Source organism: Dermacentor silvarum, chromosome 11 (genome assembly GCF_013339745.2).
Source record: "Dermacentor silvarum isolate Dsil-2018 chromosome 11, BIME_Dsil_1.4, whole genome shotgun sequence".
Classification (NCBI taxonomy): domain Eukaryota; kingdom Metazoa; phylum Arthropoda; class Arachnida; order Ixodida; family Ixodidae; genus Dermacentor; species Dermacentor silvarum.
The window spans coordinates 111,727,847-111,746,649 of record NC_051164.1 but is presented as its reverse complement, the minus strand read 5'-3'; the positions used below and the strand labels follow the sequence as shown (position 1 = coordinate 111,746,649).

The 18,803-nt window shown below is 40.7% G+C and overlaps 1 protein-coding gene across 1 annotated transcript in view; it reads left to right on the top strand.

The window, feature by feature from the left end:
- LOC119434029 (twitchin-like) overlaps window positions 1-18,803 on the top strand; it is a 225,374-nt gene that overhangs the window by 70,043 nt on the left and 136,528 nt on the right. The window contains 15 exon segments of the mRNA XM_049659376.1: window positions 827-989; window positions 3,172-3,313; window positions 5,367-5,496; window positions 6,291-6,475; window positions 6,985-7,000; window positions 7,440-7,650; window positions 8,146-8,236; window positions 8,487-8,713; window positions 9,571-9,661; window positions 11,153-11,373; window positions 12,630-12,720; window positions 14,842-15,138; window positions 17,789-17,840; window positions 17,990-18,038; window positions 18,145-18,221. Of these exon segments, the coding sequence (XP_049515333.1) occupies window positions 827-989; window positions 3,172-3,313; window positions 5,367-5,496; window positions 6,291-6,475; window positions 6,985-7,000; window positions 7,440-7,650; window positions 8,146-8,236; window positions 8,487-8,713; window positions 9,571-9,661; window positions 11,153-11,373; window positions 12,630-12,720; window positions 14,842-15,138; window positions 17,789-17,840; window positions 17,990-18,038; window positions 18,145-18,221 (2,043 nt within the window).

Below are 18,803 nucleotides of genomic sequence, written 5' to 3'. Positions count from 1 at the left end.
TCATAATAGGAAAGCTTGGATATCTTGGAATACTTAATTAGCCCCGCTTTTAGAACAAGCACCATTTACGCTGCTTGCGCCGTTTGGACATAGCTTAATCAGCTCCGAAAGCGCTTTTGCATGTTCTCTGAAGCTGTGATCAAAGCTTCGTGTCGTCCACCTAGTCACCCGGTCTACGATATCGCCGAAAACAGAAGTTTTCTAAGCCGCGCCGGCGTCATACACTTCCATTGTATACAAGAAGGCAACGGAGGCAGTTGAGGCAAGCAATGGACGCGTCACCACGTGATCAAACATGGCAGCGCCCACGGGATCGCCGCGAAAAGGGTCATATTCGTTGCCTAGTAGGGGCTTTTCCTCATCATGAGTATGTTTGCGGTAAAGCCTGCTCTCCAAAGATTCGTCATGTGATCATGCAGGTAATGTGACCAGTCAGCTTACGAGTTCGTTCTCGACTCTTGATTGGGAAAATATAAATAGCCTTGGATAAGCCTATTAGCTCTGCAGCCTTCAAGTGTAAGGAAACTGAAGTAGAGCTGTGAGTCCGCACGGGACTTGCGTGATGTGACAACTACAGAATACTGGTCAGCACAATCGCCATCGCTATCAGCCAACTCGCGGTTGAATTGAGCACCAAAAGTTTCACAGTGCTGATTTTCTAGTTGTTGGCTTACCCTTTATTCAATTTTTTCAATTTTTTCCCCCTCGATCTTAGTCGTGCGCCTCATCTGGTCAACTGTTCTTCGAGAGAGCGTATCGCTCATATTTTTGCGCGCAGGAAGTGAACCGAAGTGTTGCTGCAGTGAGGGTTTACTTGATGACGCAGGCAAATCGACGGCATCGCGCCTACGTTTGCCAAGAAGCCCACAATACGGCAGGAGGACGATGGCGAGCGTCTCCTCTTCGAGGCACGGATCCTGGCGGACCCGGAGCCGACTGTGTGCTGGTTTCACAACGGTACACCTGTGGTTCCAAAGGGCCGCTTCCAGGTCAGTAAGAGCCGCGGGCTGCCGTCTTAATTGCTATCTCAAACGTGCATGCTCGAATACTTAGTTTGAGTGATCAAGGCTGGCTACAGGACTGGTCGGCAGGAAGCTGTCACCTGCTGAAAGATGGACAAATAGAAATAACTTCTGTCATGAATGGGACCCCCGATCAGAGTCAAAGGTACAAGCTGCCGCCACTTCGAACTCTGCGCTTCCTGTCGATCTGCAGTGCTTGAAATGATCAACATATGAGGTGCCTGCTTGTAAGAGCCTTTTGTCGAGACGGTTTATCTGATAACTGCCTGTATAACACATGCCTCTCATTGGCGGTCAGTCGCCTGCCAACTCTGGTCGCTTCTTCTGAGCGCCTGCATATTTGGGCACCTATACACCATGACAGGTCGCACTGATAACCCAAATTGAATGTAACTGCGGCATAAACATTTTGATTACCAAGAAATCTTGGTACCATTGACTATGGGCAGTCCTGTCAACAGATTTGAGAGCATTTTCGTTTCTTAGCATGTCGAGTAGTCATTTGCAGTGTTGCTGGTTGTACACCGGATCTTTCTTGTGTGAACGTCAAATATCGTGAATATTAGACAAAGCATGAAAATTCCCGTGGTTTATAATGAGTGAAGATGCCTACTTTGTCTTTTCATTTTTACACTAAATGTCTTTTTTTTTTTTTTTTTAGTTCTTGGTCAGCGTTATCGACCAGACGGGATTCTGTCATACCCTGGATTTCATATACTGTTGTAATGAAGCAGAAAGTTCGTACTCAGAATTGTAATGAAGCAGTAAGTGTGTAATAATGATGCAGATATCTAAGTGCAAAGAAAGAGGGTTTAAAGTGCTGTTAGAAAACACTCTTGAACAGGCACACATATGGAAAGGGACGAGAAGAAGGGAAGCTAAGTGGCCCAATTTTTGTTAGTCACCATCATATGAAGTCAACAAACAGTGATGTCAAGTAATGCATAGAGAAATTACTTGTTTTTGAAATGAAATGAAGAAATTAAAAATGACAAGTAATTTCCCCTATGCTTTCTCTGACTTCATTGTCTGTTGTCTACATACAGAAAAGGACAGACAAGATGAGCACCACTGTCAATTATATTGCTAGGCTTCAAATTTCAAATGCCACTTATATATTGCACACAATACATCAAAGACATGTGCAGAATTGCAAGACAAGAGGTGATAAAATACGCATATGCCAAAAGTGATAAATTATTTTTTGTATATCGTCACAAGTCCCAACAAAAAGACACTTTCTGAGCAGTACAATGATATTGACATGTCATTGATGTATCTATCTCTGTTTTTCTTGTGAGGGGCCTCTAAAATTTGGCTCACTTGCACGTTCTTGCTTTTTGTTGTGATCTCTATGTCTGAAAAACACAGCTAACATCTGCAGGAACCACAATGCATGTGCTAGTACACTCCTTCTTTATTTTTAACCACTAGTACAAATTCGCATGCCCAGTTCATGCCTGTGTGTCCTATGTTGGCCATGTCACATGATAATGTTATCTTATTTACCACATCTAGGTGCACTCAACAGTGAGTGTTCTATTAGAACCATGTTTGCTTTCTGCTATAATTATAGTAACAAGTGGTGCAAGGCCAACAAAAAGTATACTAAATAGTGCACAAGACGCATAGTGGCCAACTCTCCCGAGTTATCCATAAACTTTATGAATTTGGGCTCGTGGATTTTACGAATGCCTGGTCAAGTTCTACAAAAAATAAATTCTGTTCGCGAACAACTTTCACTCACCGGTCTACCGCCACACCCTTGGAAGTCTTCTCATAGTGAAAGGATGCAAGAGAGGTGCTTGTATCAAGCAAGTTTATGCAAACAGGTTCATGAAGCAGCTCAAATTGGCAACAGCAAAGTTGCTGGAGAAGTCACTGTCTCCTAAAACTAATGCGTTGCTTGTGATTTTGTGCTGTTTCAAGTTTTCTGATGCTTGTGTGTGGCATCTAAATGCAAATCATCGCTAATAATGTACATATGCCTCCATAAACACTCGTGTGCTCAGGGCAAATGGAAAAAAATAAAAGCTTGCTATCTCCTTCCCTCCCCTTGTTGTGGTGTCCAGGTATGCATGATGTAGAGGCCACATTTTTATTGGGGTGTAGCAGCACTGAGTGATGGAGATAATCATTTTTATGACAGGTGCACATGGACAAGGATGGAAATTCCTACCACGTGACACTGCAAATAGATGATGTCACCATTGAAGATGCCGGCAAATACAAAGTCACTGCCAAGAATGAACTTGGTGAAGGCAATGCCAACATCAGCCTAAACTTTGACAGTAAGTTTGTGACTTGCCTAATGTTTTCTTATTTTTGCTGTGAAAATTTTGTTGACTGTATTGCCACATACATTCATGCATTGTTTCTGCTACCATATGTAGCCTTTAAAGACCTCCTTCAGAACACTGTCCATTTTTAGTTGCCTCGCTTTTGTTCGTTTGTTTGTTTAGGAAAAGAAAGTTGTATATATTAAGTGAGAAAATAGTGCATGAGGGAATTTAAAGTGAGCTAATTCTAATTAGATGTTTTGTTAAAACTTCTGGTAATAGTGGCAATACCTACTTGGGAGGTTGTTACATGAAGTGCGACATTGTATTTGCGTGGAAACAATGATCAGGAAAAATGCAGTATCCTGCTCATTTTTTTAAGTACTGTTATAAGGCATCTTCAATTTCATAAGTGTTGTTTCTAAAACAGTAGTTGGCAGTCCCCTCCAAAAAAGAAAGTGCTTTATGTGTCTTAAATCAGATATATCTTGTGCTAGATACATATTAAATTTAAAAAAAAACACATATTTTTATATGATGGCTTCCTGACTTTAAAGGGCCCCTCACCAGGCTGCATAGAAAATTTCAATTATACGCTGGAAGTTGTTACGTGCCCTCTAGGGAGCATTCCACCACAATTTTTCAAAGTGGTTCATTAATAGCCGAGATAGAAATATTTCAGTGCCTTGAACCCATGATTTCAGGAGGCATGCGTCACCGCCAACATAGGCACTCTCTCCGCTTGCCCCTGTCTAGCCTCCGCAAGCGACATTTCCTCCCTGCGTTCTCCCGTACCAGAGCCGGAGGATTGCTTGACGCATACGTCAAGCATACGCCTTTCCTTTTTTTTTTTTCCTCGCTTTTTTTTTTTGCGCGGTGCACTTTCACTGACGGTCTCGTGCGCAAGCTGTTGTGTTTACCTCGTTACGCGCAGCGCACGATTTTGAGCCCTGGGCACGAAAATACCCGACTAGCGGTATAAGTCAGTGCTACGTGAACACTGAGGGAGACGCAAGCGGATCACAGAGCATGATCGCGCGCTAGAACACGGTAGAAAATGACACAGTAGAAACGGAAGTACATCTTTCTTGCTACAGTACAAAGTAAAACAAAAACACGCAGCCATTTGGTTTGTCTGTTTTATTAGTTCTCAACTTTATTCGTCTATTGTAGTAACAGTATAAATAAATAACTGATGTTGCCTTGTGTAACGCTCGAAGTAACGTCACTATCAGTGACGTCACAGCACTACCAAGTAAGTAGGTACACTTGCGCGATCGATGCCGACTCTCCGGCTGGGAGCGCAGTGCCAGCGAGAAGAAGGGAAAACGGCATTTGGTTTTAAATTTACACTCTTTTTGCGGCGTGAAGCGGTGTAATACTTTGCAGGCACGATCGTTAGTGCATTGTATGCACTGTGCTTGTCAGTTCGAAATGGCCTGACCTGGTGAGGGGCCCTTTAAAACTAAAAATCTTCAATGAACCTGACATTTTCTAAAATATTTAACAAATTTGCAGAAAGGTTTAATAAAGGTTGAAGTCATGAACTATACCAAACAAGCAGTGCTGTAGCTCACACTGAACATTTACTATGTAAAAAAAGCAGCTGTGATGCTAAATCAAACAGAAATAGTCAATTTGCAGATAATTAGCCATTCTGCACTTAATCTAGTAGCTGTGCTGGGCATAAAAAGTCGTATCTATGACTTGGCTAGAGCATGTACGAAAGCTGAATTAATACTTCACCAGTTGCCATTTCCCAATTATCTCCCTCTGTATCATTTCATCACATTCTTTTTTTTTTTTCACTTTCTAAATAATTTCTTCGGCATGTCTTGCCATCCACCTGCGATAGTTCAAATAAGGAGTTTTGCCATCCACCTGCGATAGTTCAAATAAGGAGTTTTGCCAAAATGTTCCTTGCTGCATGTTCTAAATAAAGCCTGTTGGCTTAACTGATGTTGCCTGTCATGTCCATGCAATACATGCAGTGTTGCTTTTACCTCAACAAATTTCATGGAGTTTCTTTTGCTAATGAAACCTTTTTGTCCTTCCTCATGCGCAGGTGATGATCTTCCAGATGAAGGGGCAAAGCCCACATTCACTGAGAAACCAACCATCCGGCAGTCCGATGATGGAAACAAAATAATCTTTGAGTGTCAGTGTGTAGCCGACCCAACACCAGCCATTGAATGGTGAATACCATTAGACCCGATTTTTCAGCTTAACTGTGACATTCTGCTTTTGAGAACTACTTTGTAGGCTAGATCCCTGGTCACCTTGGATATCTCGGTCCTTGGCTTTGAAGTCATGCTCATTGGTCTTTAATTAACAGTATGGGCCAAGTATGACGTTTCAAATGCACATGTGTAATGAGATTTCAGTGCGTGTTAAAAAGCCCAGCTGGTTACAGTATATTCATAGTCCTCTCCTATGATGTCACAGGTAGTCCAATTAGGTCTGTATGTAAAAACTGTCATGTAAGGTATAAGTGAATAAGTCAGTCAATGAAACATTTCTTATCTAGTCTGTAGTTATGTGATACCTCCACCAAGAGATAAATTTGGCTTTTCGGGTTGAAGCTACATGTCCAAGTGATGGTTTTCCTTTGAAAAACTCATGCACCTTAAGTTGTCGCTTTAGACTGAACTTAAAAAAGTATGCAAATGCTGTTTTGTTGCACAGAAATAACAAAACTGTGCTATTGAAAATGAAATTAACTCACTTTGGATTGAATAAGTTACTACTGTGTTTGTTGCACAGCCTGAATATGATACCTTAGAGATCTAGATCATTGAACTTATTCGTGAAGGGTTGTCATTGAGTCAGTTGTTTATGTCGTGTACGACATTACTTCTTTATTTCCCCCAAGTGTAAAGGCAAGATTGGCATTCTGTGCTTGCCTGCACGTAAGCACAGTCATGGCTTTCCTTGTGAGACTTCAAAAGCATCGCTGACAGCTTCTTGCCCCCCCCCAATTTGCACGCAGGTATCACAAAGGTACCCTGGTGAAAGAAGATGCTCGGCACAAGTACAGAATCATGTCCGACAAGCACAACCACACAGTAGCTCTGGAGGTGGCCAATGTCAAAGCCGAGGACGGCGGCGAGTACCGGGTTCTCGCTCGAAATGACCATGGAGAAGGTCACGCCAACATTACCCTCAACTTCGAAGGTGGGTTGTATATCTTTACTTCTTTCTAGTTGATAAGAAAGGTTATTCTAAAGTTGTAATGGGGGTTGATGCCGTGGGGATAATTCGAAACATGCAATGCATAAGCATGTCGCGTGCCTCATAATCAGAACTGGTTTTGGCACGTAAAACCACAGAAAGCAGCAGCAGCAGTCTATTTGCCTTTGTTTTTTCTCGTTTATTTTTTGGCTGTTGAATAAACCAGTCTAGGAATCATATTTCGGATGACACAACTGGAGATAGTCATTCATTTGAGCTTGTCATTCCTAGCTGTCACCTTGCTAGTTATATCTTGTAGACAGTTGCCCAGACACATTGGAAAGTTGCAAAGTTTGTTGGACAAGTTCACTTTATAAAGCTCATGTTAAGCTGCATTTGTAGATTGTGCAATTATGTTGCTTCTGAATTATACTACTTTGTCAGTGGTAGCTTACATGCCTTGTTTCTGCATGTCTTCTAATGAAATTTCTTATCTCTTTCTTCTATTTCAGACTCTGGAAAACCAAAGTAAGCATATTGGAAAATTCCTTTTGATATTAAAGCTATCTATATATATGTGTGTACATTGCCGCAATGCAACATGTTGTTAACTAGTGCAAGAAGTTTTGTTGCTCTTACACTGAGATGCATAAACATTTTGTGGGACTAAACTTTCTTGGATAAAAGGAAACATGTTTAGTAATCACTATTTCAGTTACTGAACCTTTCTTTCTTTTTCACTTTTTCACTTCCATCGCAGCAGGCATCCTGCAGAGTCTGAGTGCAATTCTGATTCACACATTGTCCAAAGTAGTTATTTTACTATAATAATTGAAGCTGAAAGGATTTTCAGTCCCGAAACATAATTTTGAAGCACAACATAGGACTGTGTTGAAGTTGATTGAGGTGTACTCTATTTGTGCGATGTGGCCACGTTGGAGTTGCATGTGGTAATTTGCTACTCCAGGATTCCAGAGGGCAAGGCACCACGGTTTCCCAAGAAGCCCACCATTCGCCAGGAAGGCGACTCCCTAATCCTTGAATGCATCCTCGAAGCTCACCCTTTCCCAGAGATCTCCTGGTTTCTAGGGAACAAGAAGATTAATGATGGCCTGCGACACAGGACGTCCAAGAAGGAAACTGCAAAGCACACATACCTGCTCAGCTTAGAGATTAGGGTGAGCATCGACATCTCTGACCATCATTGTTTTGGGAAGGTAGTGGCAGGACCACTTTCTGAGAAAACTACTCCGTAATTAGTTCCTTTTTTTTTTTTTTCACTGGAGAACAAGTTACCTACTTTCTTTTGAAATTCATTTAAAAGATGCCGAAGGCATAATTTCATCTAAACTTCTCTCTAAGGGTTCACATAACTTGCTCTCTACAGGCAGAACATAGGTAGAACTTGAATACCTACAGAGCAAGAGGAAAAGAAGCTTGGTACTATCGTAGTGTGGTTGCGAGCAACTTTATTTTATTTATGTGACCACAAACCTCTGCTTTGTTAAACTTTCAATTAGCGCTTCTTGTTCAGACTGAATGTACTTGTCAGGTCGTCCTAACATGACAAGCCTTTGCTACAATGAACCTTGCTAGTGATTAGTGAGCGTTCTTACAAGTGTCTTGGTTTGCAGTGCTTGCTACTAAGAAGTGGCATTCTTTTTTATGTCCAGGACCCAACTACAGAAGATGGTGGTAACTACCGATGTAATGCTGTAAATGACCTCGGAGATAGCAATGCTAACATTACACTAAACCTTCAAGGTAAGTTTATTCTTGCTGTTGGCTGCTGCTGACATATATTGCAGACTCAGGGTGCTACAAGTTTGTTGAGCACAAGTGTCGAAGGAATAACAAGATATCTTTTACGTTCTTTACTTAGCTCCCATTACGTTCACAACATTTTCAAAAAGTTTACCTACCGAGTTGTGGTTCACTAGAATTCTAGCATCAGTGTTTGCATGCAATGGCACACCCAACTGCACAAGATGCAACAATGCTGTCGATCATGCAGGTGCAGAGCCACCGAAGCCACCGGGCGAGCCCCCGGTTTTCACAGAGAAGCCAAAAATCATTCCAAAGGACTCCGGCGCGGTGATCATCATGGAGTGCCACGTAAAATCCAAGACTGCCCCCCAGTTCACGTGGCTTCATGCTGGCAACCCTGTCCGCGAGGCCCCCCACATAAAGTCAAAGATGGTCAAGGACGGTGGCGAGTTCATTATCACCCTGGAGATCACGGTGAGCAGATTTCCAGAGCACATTGAAATGGGAGAGCGGAAACAGAAACAAGCCTTTTGACCACATTTATAGGTTTGCTGGCTGAAACACTGAATACATAGAAGAAAAAGAGTAAATTGCCCTTCGTCTACTTTCTTAGTCTATTTTCACTTCAAATGCCTTTCTCCACTTCGATAAAAAGTGGTTCAGGGCCCATTTAAGGCTGGATATCTTGAAAGTTGGGCTTTTAACTTTTTCTATGCTTAAATTTCACAATTGTAACATGGGCCCTAAAGTGAGTAATTGAAAGGATAATTAAGGAATCTCTCTAATAATCTACCAAGACTTTGCAATTTGTGATTTTTGCCTCTTCTTGAAATACACCTGAATAGCTAGAACAGTGTTATCTGTCAGAGGTGACATTAAAAAAAAAGCTCTTTGAAGTAAAAAGAAGGAAAAAAGGTGGTATATGCACAGGAAAAATATAAAAATAAACTTTTCTACTGTTGCAATAATTATAAGCTTTACTGCCTGAAGCATGGGATAACAGTACTGGGAATATGTTACTTTAATGTGTACCGGCTTTGGCAAACAGTAAGGAAAACACTTCTCTATCAAAAAATTGTTTCTGGTGTACCAGCGGCCTTACCTTGTTCACAATGAAGCAATTCTTGAAAATTGTGCTAGATTGAATTGTAGAGTACCACATCCTCTTTTATAGAATAGCAGCTCCATGATGAGACACTTAATTGTTTTATATTAAAAAGTATCAGTTTAACAGTACAGCATTTACTTTCGGCAGGTGTGTGTATATTTGCTGTGTTTCTCTCATGACTGGAAAGCTAAAGATGTTCTTCTGTTTCTTTTGGGTGAATTAGGGTCCCGGAAAGGAAGACGGAGGTCCGTACAAGTGCAACATTAGAAATGAAGATGGAGAAATCAATGCGAATCTCAACCTCAACATTGCTGGTAAGTCGTGGTTGGATTCAGTAAACTTATGGACAGAGAGCCCTTGTGCACTTGACTTCATAATTAGAGTTGTGAGCTTCAACTAAAGATGGGATAGCTTGAAGTTGAAGAGACCGCTCTTTCGAAATTATTGAGTTGTGATCTTCGTGTTAAAAGAAGTTAAGAACTGAGGTTGATGCTGCTTTGCAGTTACATAAAGAAACTTAAGAGTGAATGTCACATACATTATGTATTCACTGGCACATTGTGTAATCAGTTCTTGCTCTGTTCTCAAAGGTTACTGTTTGATCAGCTACACATAATAGAAGGCGGTACAAGTACAGTTAAACCTCGATATGATGAACTTCAATATGACGAAGTTCTCGATATAACAAAGTATTTATGTTTTTACGACTTCTTGTCCATAAAACAATATGTATTTTGAACCTCATTATAATGCCATTTTACTGCTGTCGTGAAGGAATACCAGGGCAATAAATGAGAACTGCCGCGGGCGCAGATGATCAGGAATTACACGTGGTTGCTAGCGAATGCAGCTACAAAATGGCATGCAGCGGGAGAGAGAACAGGCACTGAAGGAGATCGTAAATCTCGCAGCACACACTGCTTCATTTAGAGGTCATAAATGGCGAATGTGGTGTCAGCGCAACGTATTGTGCATTTGTATCGACGCATTCTATGCCGCATATAGCTCTGTATTCCGAGTGTGTTCTGCGTCAGTGTCCGATTTGCCCGATTTGGGGTTCTTGTTCTGGCCTATTATCCCTATCTCGTGTGGCAATAACATTGATAAACATGAGTAGCGGTATTAGTACTTAACGCCAGTACTTGTTTTCTTGTTTTGTTTTTTATTTTGTTATTGAAATTGTTTTTCTTTTTTCCGATTGAGATATAATTTGAAAATCTTTATGACTTGTTCTGTGTAAGAAAAAATTTGTTGGCAACTCTACATTATTGCATAAAAAGTCAAATTTCAAAACAATAAAATTTAGATATAACAAAGTAAAGTGTTAATTTTACCCATTTTGTTTTATCGAGGTTTAACTGTATGTAGTCTGCTTCTACATTTTGTGATACTGTGTGATAACAGTCCTTGGATTATTTACAATATACTTAATCCATTCAAAATTTGAGATTATTTGATGCTTAATTGCCTGTTGCGCTGTCATGGAAGTCGACTTAAAACTTCCTGACTAATGCTCAGTAAGCCAATGTGCTGCAAGATAGCCCACTGAAGTGTTCTCGAATAGCACTGGGCAACTCTCGCAACACTGTGATGTGATAATGGTGGTGGTTAAAAACAACCAGGAGATCAACACCGATCCAGAGCTTCCACTTAGGCATGCCTCACGGCTGAGGCGCAAGTTTCGGATGCTATAACAATAAATTGCAATCAATGGCCACGTCTGCTTGCTTGTTACATGCTTGCTGAACGTGTAAACAGACATTCCTCTAATGCTGACATCAATCATTCTGTCAATGACATCTCAGGTGCTGCTGCACCGACTGGAGTGGCACCATCTTTTGTGGAGAAGCCGCAGATTACAGCCGAGGATGAAGGCAAGCTGATCATCATGGAGTGCAAGGTGCGTGCTGACCCCAAGCCAACCATCACCTGGTTGAAGGAGGGCGTTTCTGTCGCCGACAATAAGCGCATCAAGCAAATCATCAACCAGGACAAAGATGTCTACCACATTCGGCTGGAACTTCGCGTGAGTACAGCAGCTTCCACAAGCTCTACAATGCACTGAGGGCTCCCTAAACACATCTGGCCTCGAAGGAAATTCTACTGCCTTCTAGAGGGTGTTGATGGAGCCCTCGTTTCTTGCTTCCCAGATATGTGCACACACTGAAAAGTGCAAGAATTCAATTGCTTTAGATAAACATTCAGAACTGACAAATGGTTGAGAGGAGGTTCATTTCCTAGATGGATAAAAAAAAAAGGGAGCTTACACAGTGGCATGAAAAGTGTTCAAAGGATATCTGGGCATCTTGTAATATATAGGGTGTTTCATTTTAGCTGCACCAATTTTTTAAAAATTGCCTGTGGCAGATAGCACAATTATAATCCTTGATCTAAACTACTCGATGAGGCAGCCATTACTTCCATGAAAATCAAAATGCCTAATTGAATAATTAACATAATTACGCTAACTTACTTTTTCATTAATTATTTTACGACACATCTTTCAATCTACGAATTATAGCCACTGAGTTCGCAAGGCGTATCCACTTGGAACGAATTCTCTGGACTGAACCAGTTTCGAGATATTAATTTTCAAGGTGTCCGACGAAATGCATGGGCGTTCCGGTTAACTTTGTGCTTCAGTGCATAAAACAGCCTTTTCCTGAAAAAATTAATTGGAATGCCCATGCATTTCGTCGGACACTCTTAAAGTTATCTCGAAACTGATTCAGTCCTGAGAATTCGTTCCAAGTGGATACGCCTTGCAAACTCAGTGGCTATAATTCGTAGATTGAAAGATGTGCCGTAAAATAATTAATGAAAAAGTAAGTTAGCGTAATTATGTTAATTATTCAATTAGGCATTTTGATTTCTCATGGAAGTAATGGCTGCCTCATCGAGTAGTTTAGGTCAAGGATTATAATTGTGCTACCTGCCACAGGCAATTTTTAAAAATTTGGTGCAGCTAAAGTGAAACACCGTGCATAATATAATGCCTATTATTTGTTGTGGAACTTTTTGTTTGCAGTCACGTTTTAAGATACTCACACATTACTGATGGAGGTTAAAGTGATATACTAGTAGCATAGTCTAGATGTTTACGAAAAGAATAGATAGAGCTTCTTTTTCTTGTGCTGTACACTTGTCACTTATCAGCAGGCCTTGAGAATTGATGCCCATCTTCTTGTCCACATTTTTGCTTCTTGAAATTTATTGTATGCAGCTTTTGTTCTTCAGAACTTTTTCTCAGTTGATGTAATGCTTCTTTTTGCTATGTTCTAGGATCCTGAGTTTTCGGATGCGGGCGTCTACAAGTGCAATGTCAAGAATGAAGCGGGCGAGAGCAATGCAAACCTTACTCTCAACATTGAGCGTAAGCTTCATTTATTTGCGCTTTTCTGTTCTTTGATACAATAGCCATTTGTTGTACACTTGAGCTTTTCCATATATTGGTTCTGGTTTGGTGGATTTGCATTTCAACAAAACTGAATAGCTTTACAAATAAATTTTTAGTGTGTTGGAATAGTGTAAAGACTGGTAAACATAAGAAAATCACCGTGTTGTACTTTACTGGTAGTTGCTGCTTCAGACGTTGCCTTTCCACTTGTATATGTTGACTGCTATCATCATCACGGTCATCGTCATCATCATTATTATTTAGAAATCTGTTTAAAACTGTGCATCTTTGCAGCTTTGCTGCGGCCAACCTGCATATTTCATCTTGATTGTTGTCGATTTTCTTTCACTTGATGTTTTAATTTCACCGTGTTTTTGTCTACTTTTGCCTCACTTCACTTTTGTCTTGTGCCTTGTTGCTGTAAGCACTCCCACCTCGAAGTGCAGATTTAAATACTACCCAAACATATGATTTTTCATCTTTCCCATGTTTACCGTTTCATGTTTTCACAATTCCACACAGAAGACAAGGAATTCTGCTGCACACAAAAACTACTAAAATGCCCTGATACAGAAAAATATAATGTCACTTAGCACTATGTTGCATGGTGCATTGTGCATGGAGACATGGTTCTAGCTTCCTTTTATTTATAATTTTTTAAATATAGTGCCTACTGGCTTTATTCCAAGTATGCACATTGACAAAGTCGCCATCTTAAAGGCCTGGGTGGGCCTATTCTTTTATGTGCATAAAATGTCAACGCACAGGCGCTTCCACAGATGCTCACAGTAAATGTGTAAATCTATCATAAGTGACTGTAGGGCGCTAAAAAACTCAGACGAGAAGATTATACATAGTGTTAAATTCCAACTAACATAGCCCTCCAAACAATAACAATACTATTACAAATAAGCAAACCTTTACAATTTCTCTTTCTATTCTTCATGTGCACGCTAATGTCATTCTATACTTGAGAGCTCAACGGCACTTGTAGCAAGCCTAAATAGAAACCTTCATTGCCTCTTCACAAAGCCCATGTATAATTTGTGATACGCTGAATTTGATACCTAAAAACTTCGAGGTAAGCGCTGGTAACCCAACTTAGAACCCATACTAACGGTTTTGATATGCTGGAGGGAGTTCTCAGTTGTGGATAGTTTAGCAAGTCAATCACTAATTAACTAATTAATTAATTAATAGTAATCGTTAATTAGTTATTAGTATTAATTAATTATCACACTAATTAATTAATTATTACAGTAATTAATTCGTCCTTAATCATTATTTCACTGTTTTCTTCGTGCCAGTATACTCTCCAAAGCCAGAAATAACTGTGGAAAAGTTGTTTTAATTTTCTTTAATCTGAAATGATGTTTGGGCTTTTTGGCTTAAATTCAAGGTCACAATCATCATCTCTGCTGGACAAAAGACTCTGCTAGCGCTGTGCATTTAGTCCTGTCCTGTGCACATCACCTACTTGCATATTTCCTAGCTTCATCACTCCATATCATGTCTTCTATACAAAATTCTGCTTATCTTTCCTTTGTACATAACTTTAAGAGGCTACTGATTTTATCTACTGTGCGTACGTTGTCCTGCCCCAGTGATTATTTCATTTGGAATATTATTAACTTTAGCTGATATTAAAAGGAAGGCTATGTGGCTTCCACTTCAATCAATTAATCAATCAATATTTATTTCACGACGAACTCAAATACAAGATGGATATAAGTACACATTCGGAGGTCCCGAAGTAACCACTGTCAGGGGGACCTCCTAAGAAGACATAAAAAAGGATCGTAAGTAGGATCGTGGCAAACAGTGAGTCATGTCATATATTATACAATTTCTACATCATCATAGGAAATAAAGGCTAAGAGAAAAAAAAAATAAAGAAATGATAATCACACAGGTTAAAAAGATAGGATGAAGAAAAAAATGGAAGAAATCTCAAAAATAACTCACAGAAATTCAAACGAGGATAAATGGATTTGAATGGCACTTGGATTTAAATTTACGGATCGAGGTGGAATAGTTCCTCGGACGTCACATTATGCCCATCCTCTTGAAATGTGCTGTCCTCTGAACGCCTCGCAGTGGCCCCCGTGATCAAGGAGCGCCCCAAGGTGGTCCGACGTGAGCTGCACAAGACGATCATCATCGAATGCCATGTGCAGTCGACCAACAAGCCTGAGGTGGTCTGGTTCAAGGAGAACACGCAGGTGCGCGAGGACACGCGCCACCAGGTGCACATCCGCCAGGTGTCCCAGGGTGAGTTTGCAGTGGCACTGGAAATCGACAAGCCGGCTGCTCAAGACAAAGGCGTATACAAGCTGGTCGCCAAGAACGTCAAGGGCGAGGCTGCATCTCAGACAGTTGCTGTCGATCTCGAAGGTGAGGGAACCTGTCAGAGTATGCTCACATACCAGCCAACGCTCCCGAATTTTCCATAAACATTATGAATTCGAGCTTTTACGGTTTTACAAATGTTTTGTCAAGTTTTAAAAAAAGTAAGTCTTGTTCGCAAAATACTTTCCCTCATCAATTTCAAACCCTACCCTTGAAAGTCTTCTTTCTGATTATAAAAGGAAACCATAGGGGCGTACCTGCTTCAAGTAAACAGATACTGAAGCAGGTGAAATTGGCAAAGCAAAGCTGCTGGAAAAGTCACTGTGATCTAAAAACAGCATGTTGCTCATCAGATGCTGCTTGTGTGCTGTTTCTCAAGGTAAATCATAGTTAATGAAGTGCTTATATATCCCACAAAAGGTGTTTGTTCAGGGCAAACATTTAAAAAAATGAAATTCGTGCCATTTTTCCCCTCTCCCCTTTCACTGTTGTGTCCTCAGGATTTTTATGAAGGCTGAAGCTCATAGGTTGGAAAGTATACATTCAGGAACTCTTTTCTATTAGTCAAGAGCTCTTGGGTGACTCTACTGAAAAACATTTTACTTACCGTATCTTCCGGTGTATAAAACGCATTTTTTTTCTGAATTTGTCGTCGGTGCGTCTTATAGAACAGTGCGACTTATATACGTTTTATTTTTTCCCCCGGAAAAACTGCCATCAAAATCGGATTCGATATGTTATGGCCACACGAAGCACGCTGTTTGACTTAATTGCTACAGGGTTCTGTGCGCGCTATCGAGGTATCGGGTTCTTCTTGATCGAGTTCCCGAGCATCGTGCGAGAAGGACGAAGCAGCAACGCAATCGGCAGCAGGCCGACCGCGAGTCGACCGACCCCGAAGGCAGTAGCATTTGCAAATCGCTGTCAAAATAAGGCGCACGCCGCAGCGCAAACTACGCTGTTGCTACCAGAGTACAAGCCCCCCCCTTTCTCCCGTGCTGCCTTCCCGCTTTCCTCCCTTGTGCACGATTCGGCTCATCGTCGCATGCGTTCACTCGCACCTACAGCATACGGCACGCGGGGACGATGTTATCGCCCTTGGAATTTAATGAATTCATCGCGATGGACGGATCATCATGGCAACCACGATGGCAGAAATGCGCCTGGAGTGTCCGTATTATCGCTATCGCAAATATATAGAAAATATATGGCACCCTTACGTTTGCGCATGACCCACGTTCATGGACTGCAACGTCACTGTAATTTTTTTTCAATCGCTTACCGAACGAACAGGTGAGTCTTATACACCGGTGCGACTTATAGACCGGAAAATACAATAATTCTTTTATTTTGCATAGTTGAACCTGAATATAACAAACACGAATATAAAGAGTTATTAGATATTATGAAGAAAATCTGAAATGTTTCTCAACAATGTCAGTATATAACGAACACAGTTGAACCCACTTATAACACGCGTCACGGTCACGCAGGATGCGTTTCTTATAGCCGAGCATTCATAATAATAGACAAACAAAAATAAGCCAATGATATGGCAGAAATGTTATTTTCAAATGTGGTCGGTAAACTTGCTGTGCTTCTTCAATGCCGGCACAATAATCACAGCTTCCAGATTGTTTAAAGCAGACAAGGGCTCATCAACAAGAGCTTCGCATCAGACGAGCAGTTTCAGCAAAGTGGTGTGCTCGACCGCGGTTGACATTAAGAACGATATCCTCATCCATGCTTGGTTCTGCAGCGCCGGATTCGTCGTCTGCTTTGACGAAGTCATCCCGATCAACATCAGTATCACTCGACTGCGCTTCAATGATGAGCTGCCATAAATCCGTATTGCTTCTGAGCTACACACTTCCAGACTCTCATGCCCCCCAACACAGAAATGCAGACTTCCAAAAACAATTTTTGATACATTGCGTGGTAATCTTCGTCCAGGCTAACTTAATAATTCCCACAGCCGTACTACCGCGTTCAATCTAAAGCAGCTTGGATGGAGGATCATGTGAGAACATGCGCTGCCATAGACCGCATGAAAATTATGACCGTCATGCTATCTTCATTCATAACAACTGAGCATTCTTATAACTGAGATCATTATAAGTGGACTTATCTGTATATATGCTTTTAGTGAATATTGGATATAACAAAAGTATTTTCATGTGGATGCAACTAGTTACAACAAGGTTCAACTGCACCATGTTTGAATGAACTTAGCACTTTTTTTTCGGTCTCAAAATTTCAATTTATTAATGCACTTGCATCAAATAGCCCTTTGTGGCAGGGTATGAATACTGGAAGAGGCAAATGCAAGAAATGCAAACAAGGACATTGACATAACATGTGTGCAACAAGGTCATGACCTACACTCTAGTAAGAGACATGATGTTTCACTGCTTTGATTTTACATGTGTACTGTGCCTACATTCTGAAATTTAGCTCCACTATAACAACATTTCTCCCAACCGTGTGCAATTCAGTTTTGCTGCACTCTGTACACCTGAGTATGTATTTTCTGGATGCCTCCTGTGTAGTCTGTTTAATAATCAGAGTTGACATTTTCTGTTTTAGCTTTATTCTGCTATATGAAGGGACACAAATTGTCATCTAAGCTCACCTGTGCATGTTTGAGCATTGCCTTGTTTTCGATCCTGTGGTGACTTCCTCTTCCCCATTTCAGAGGAGAAGAAAGAGCCTGAAAAGAAAGAACCTGAGAAGAAAAAAGAAGAGCCGTGAGTTGTTTTTCTTTTTACAAATTTCATTTCGTTGGACATCAAAGTCACTGCATTAGACTTAGGATATATTGCATGACTGGGTTGAAATGAACTCAACTCTACTGGCATGTTTAGTATTAATCGTACTGTGGCATGTACTTTTGCAGAAAGCCCAAGGGCGAGAAGCCAAAGATTGTGCAGATGCTGGCTTCCCAGGTAGGTTGAATGCACCAGACTGTATTTTGTTCCTTGTCAAACTTACAGTTGATGGCTACATGTCATATTGTTTTTATTTTTTTTTTTATTTTTTTCTCTGCTTCAGACTGTTGAAGAAGGCAAGACCTGTGAATTCGTCTGCCGTGTTGAATCTGTCACCAAGGTCACAGTCATCTGGATGAAGTGAGTGTCTAGGAATTTTCCAGTGACCTCCCTAGTACAGTACATTCATTGACTGTTAAACATGCAATAGAACTGTTCACAAAATTTCTTGACTAGCTCCTTCGATTTCTTTTAATTTTTTAATTTTTTTGTCTTCTACAAGGTAGCAGCAGCAAGGGCTACTGAAGTTGCTAGTTCGAAGGCTAGTTATTGGCTCTTTTGTTTTAAAGTTCTGGATTCAAGGAGTAAGCTTATTAAATATTACTAGTAAATAAGATACTGAATGAGTGGTTCTTTGTTCAGAAGGAAACAACGAAGACCTAGCTACAGTGTGCTATATTCTTGAGCTTAGAACAAGGACAGGAAAGAGTATGTTGGACATATGCACATCACTCCACTAAACTGTTGACTGATTTTTGACGGTCATTTGCTTTTTCTTCTGTGTCTAACTTGTCTGCAAGTAACAGCTTACAAAACAAGGGAGAAGCGACAAGAAAACTTTTAAAAATTTAAATAATTTTCTTGCATCCCGGCTGCGCAATGTAGAAGTGAGAGCTGCACTGCATTGATCGCACGCTGAAGTGTAGTTTCAATTCCCTTTCT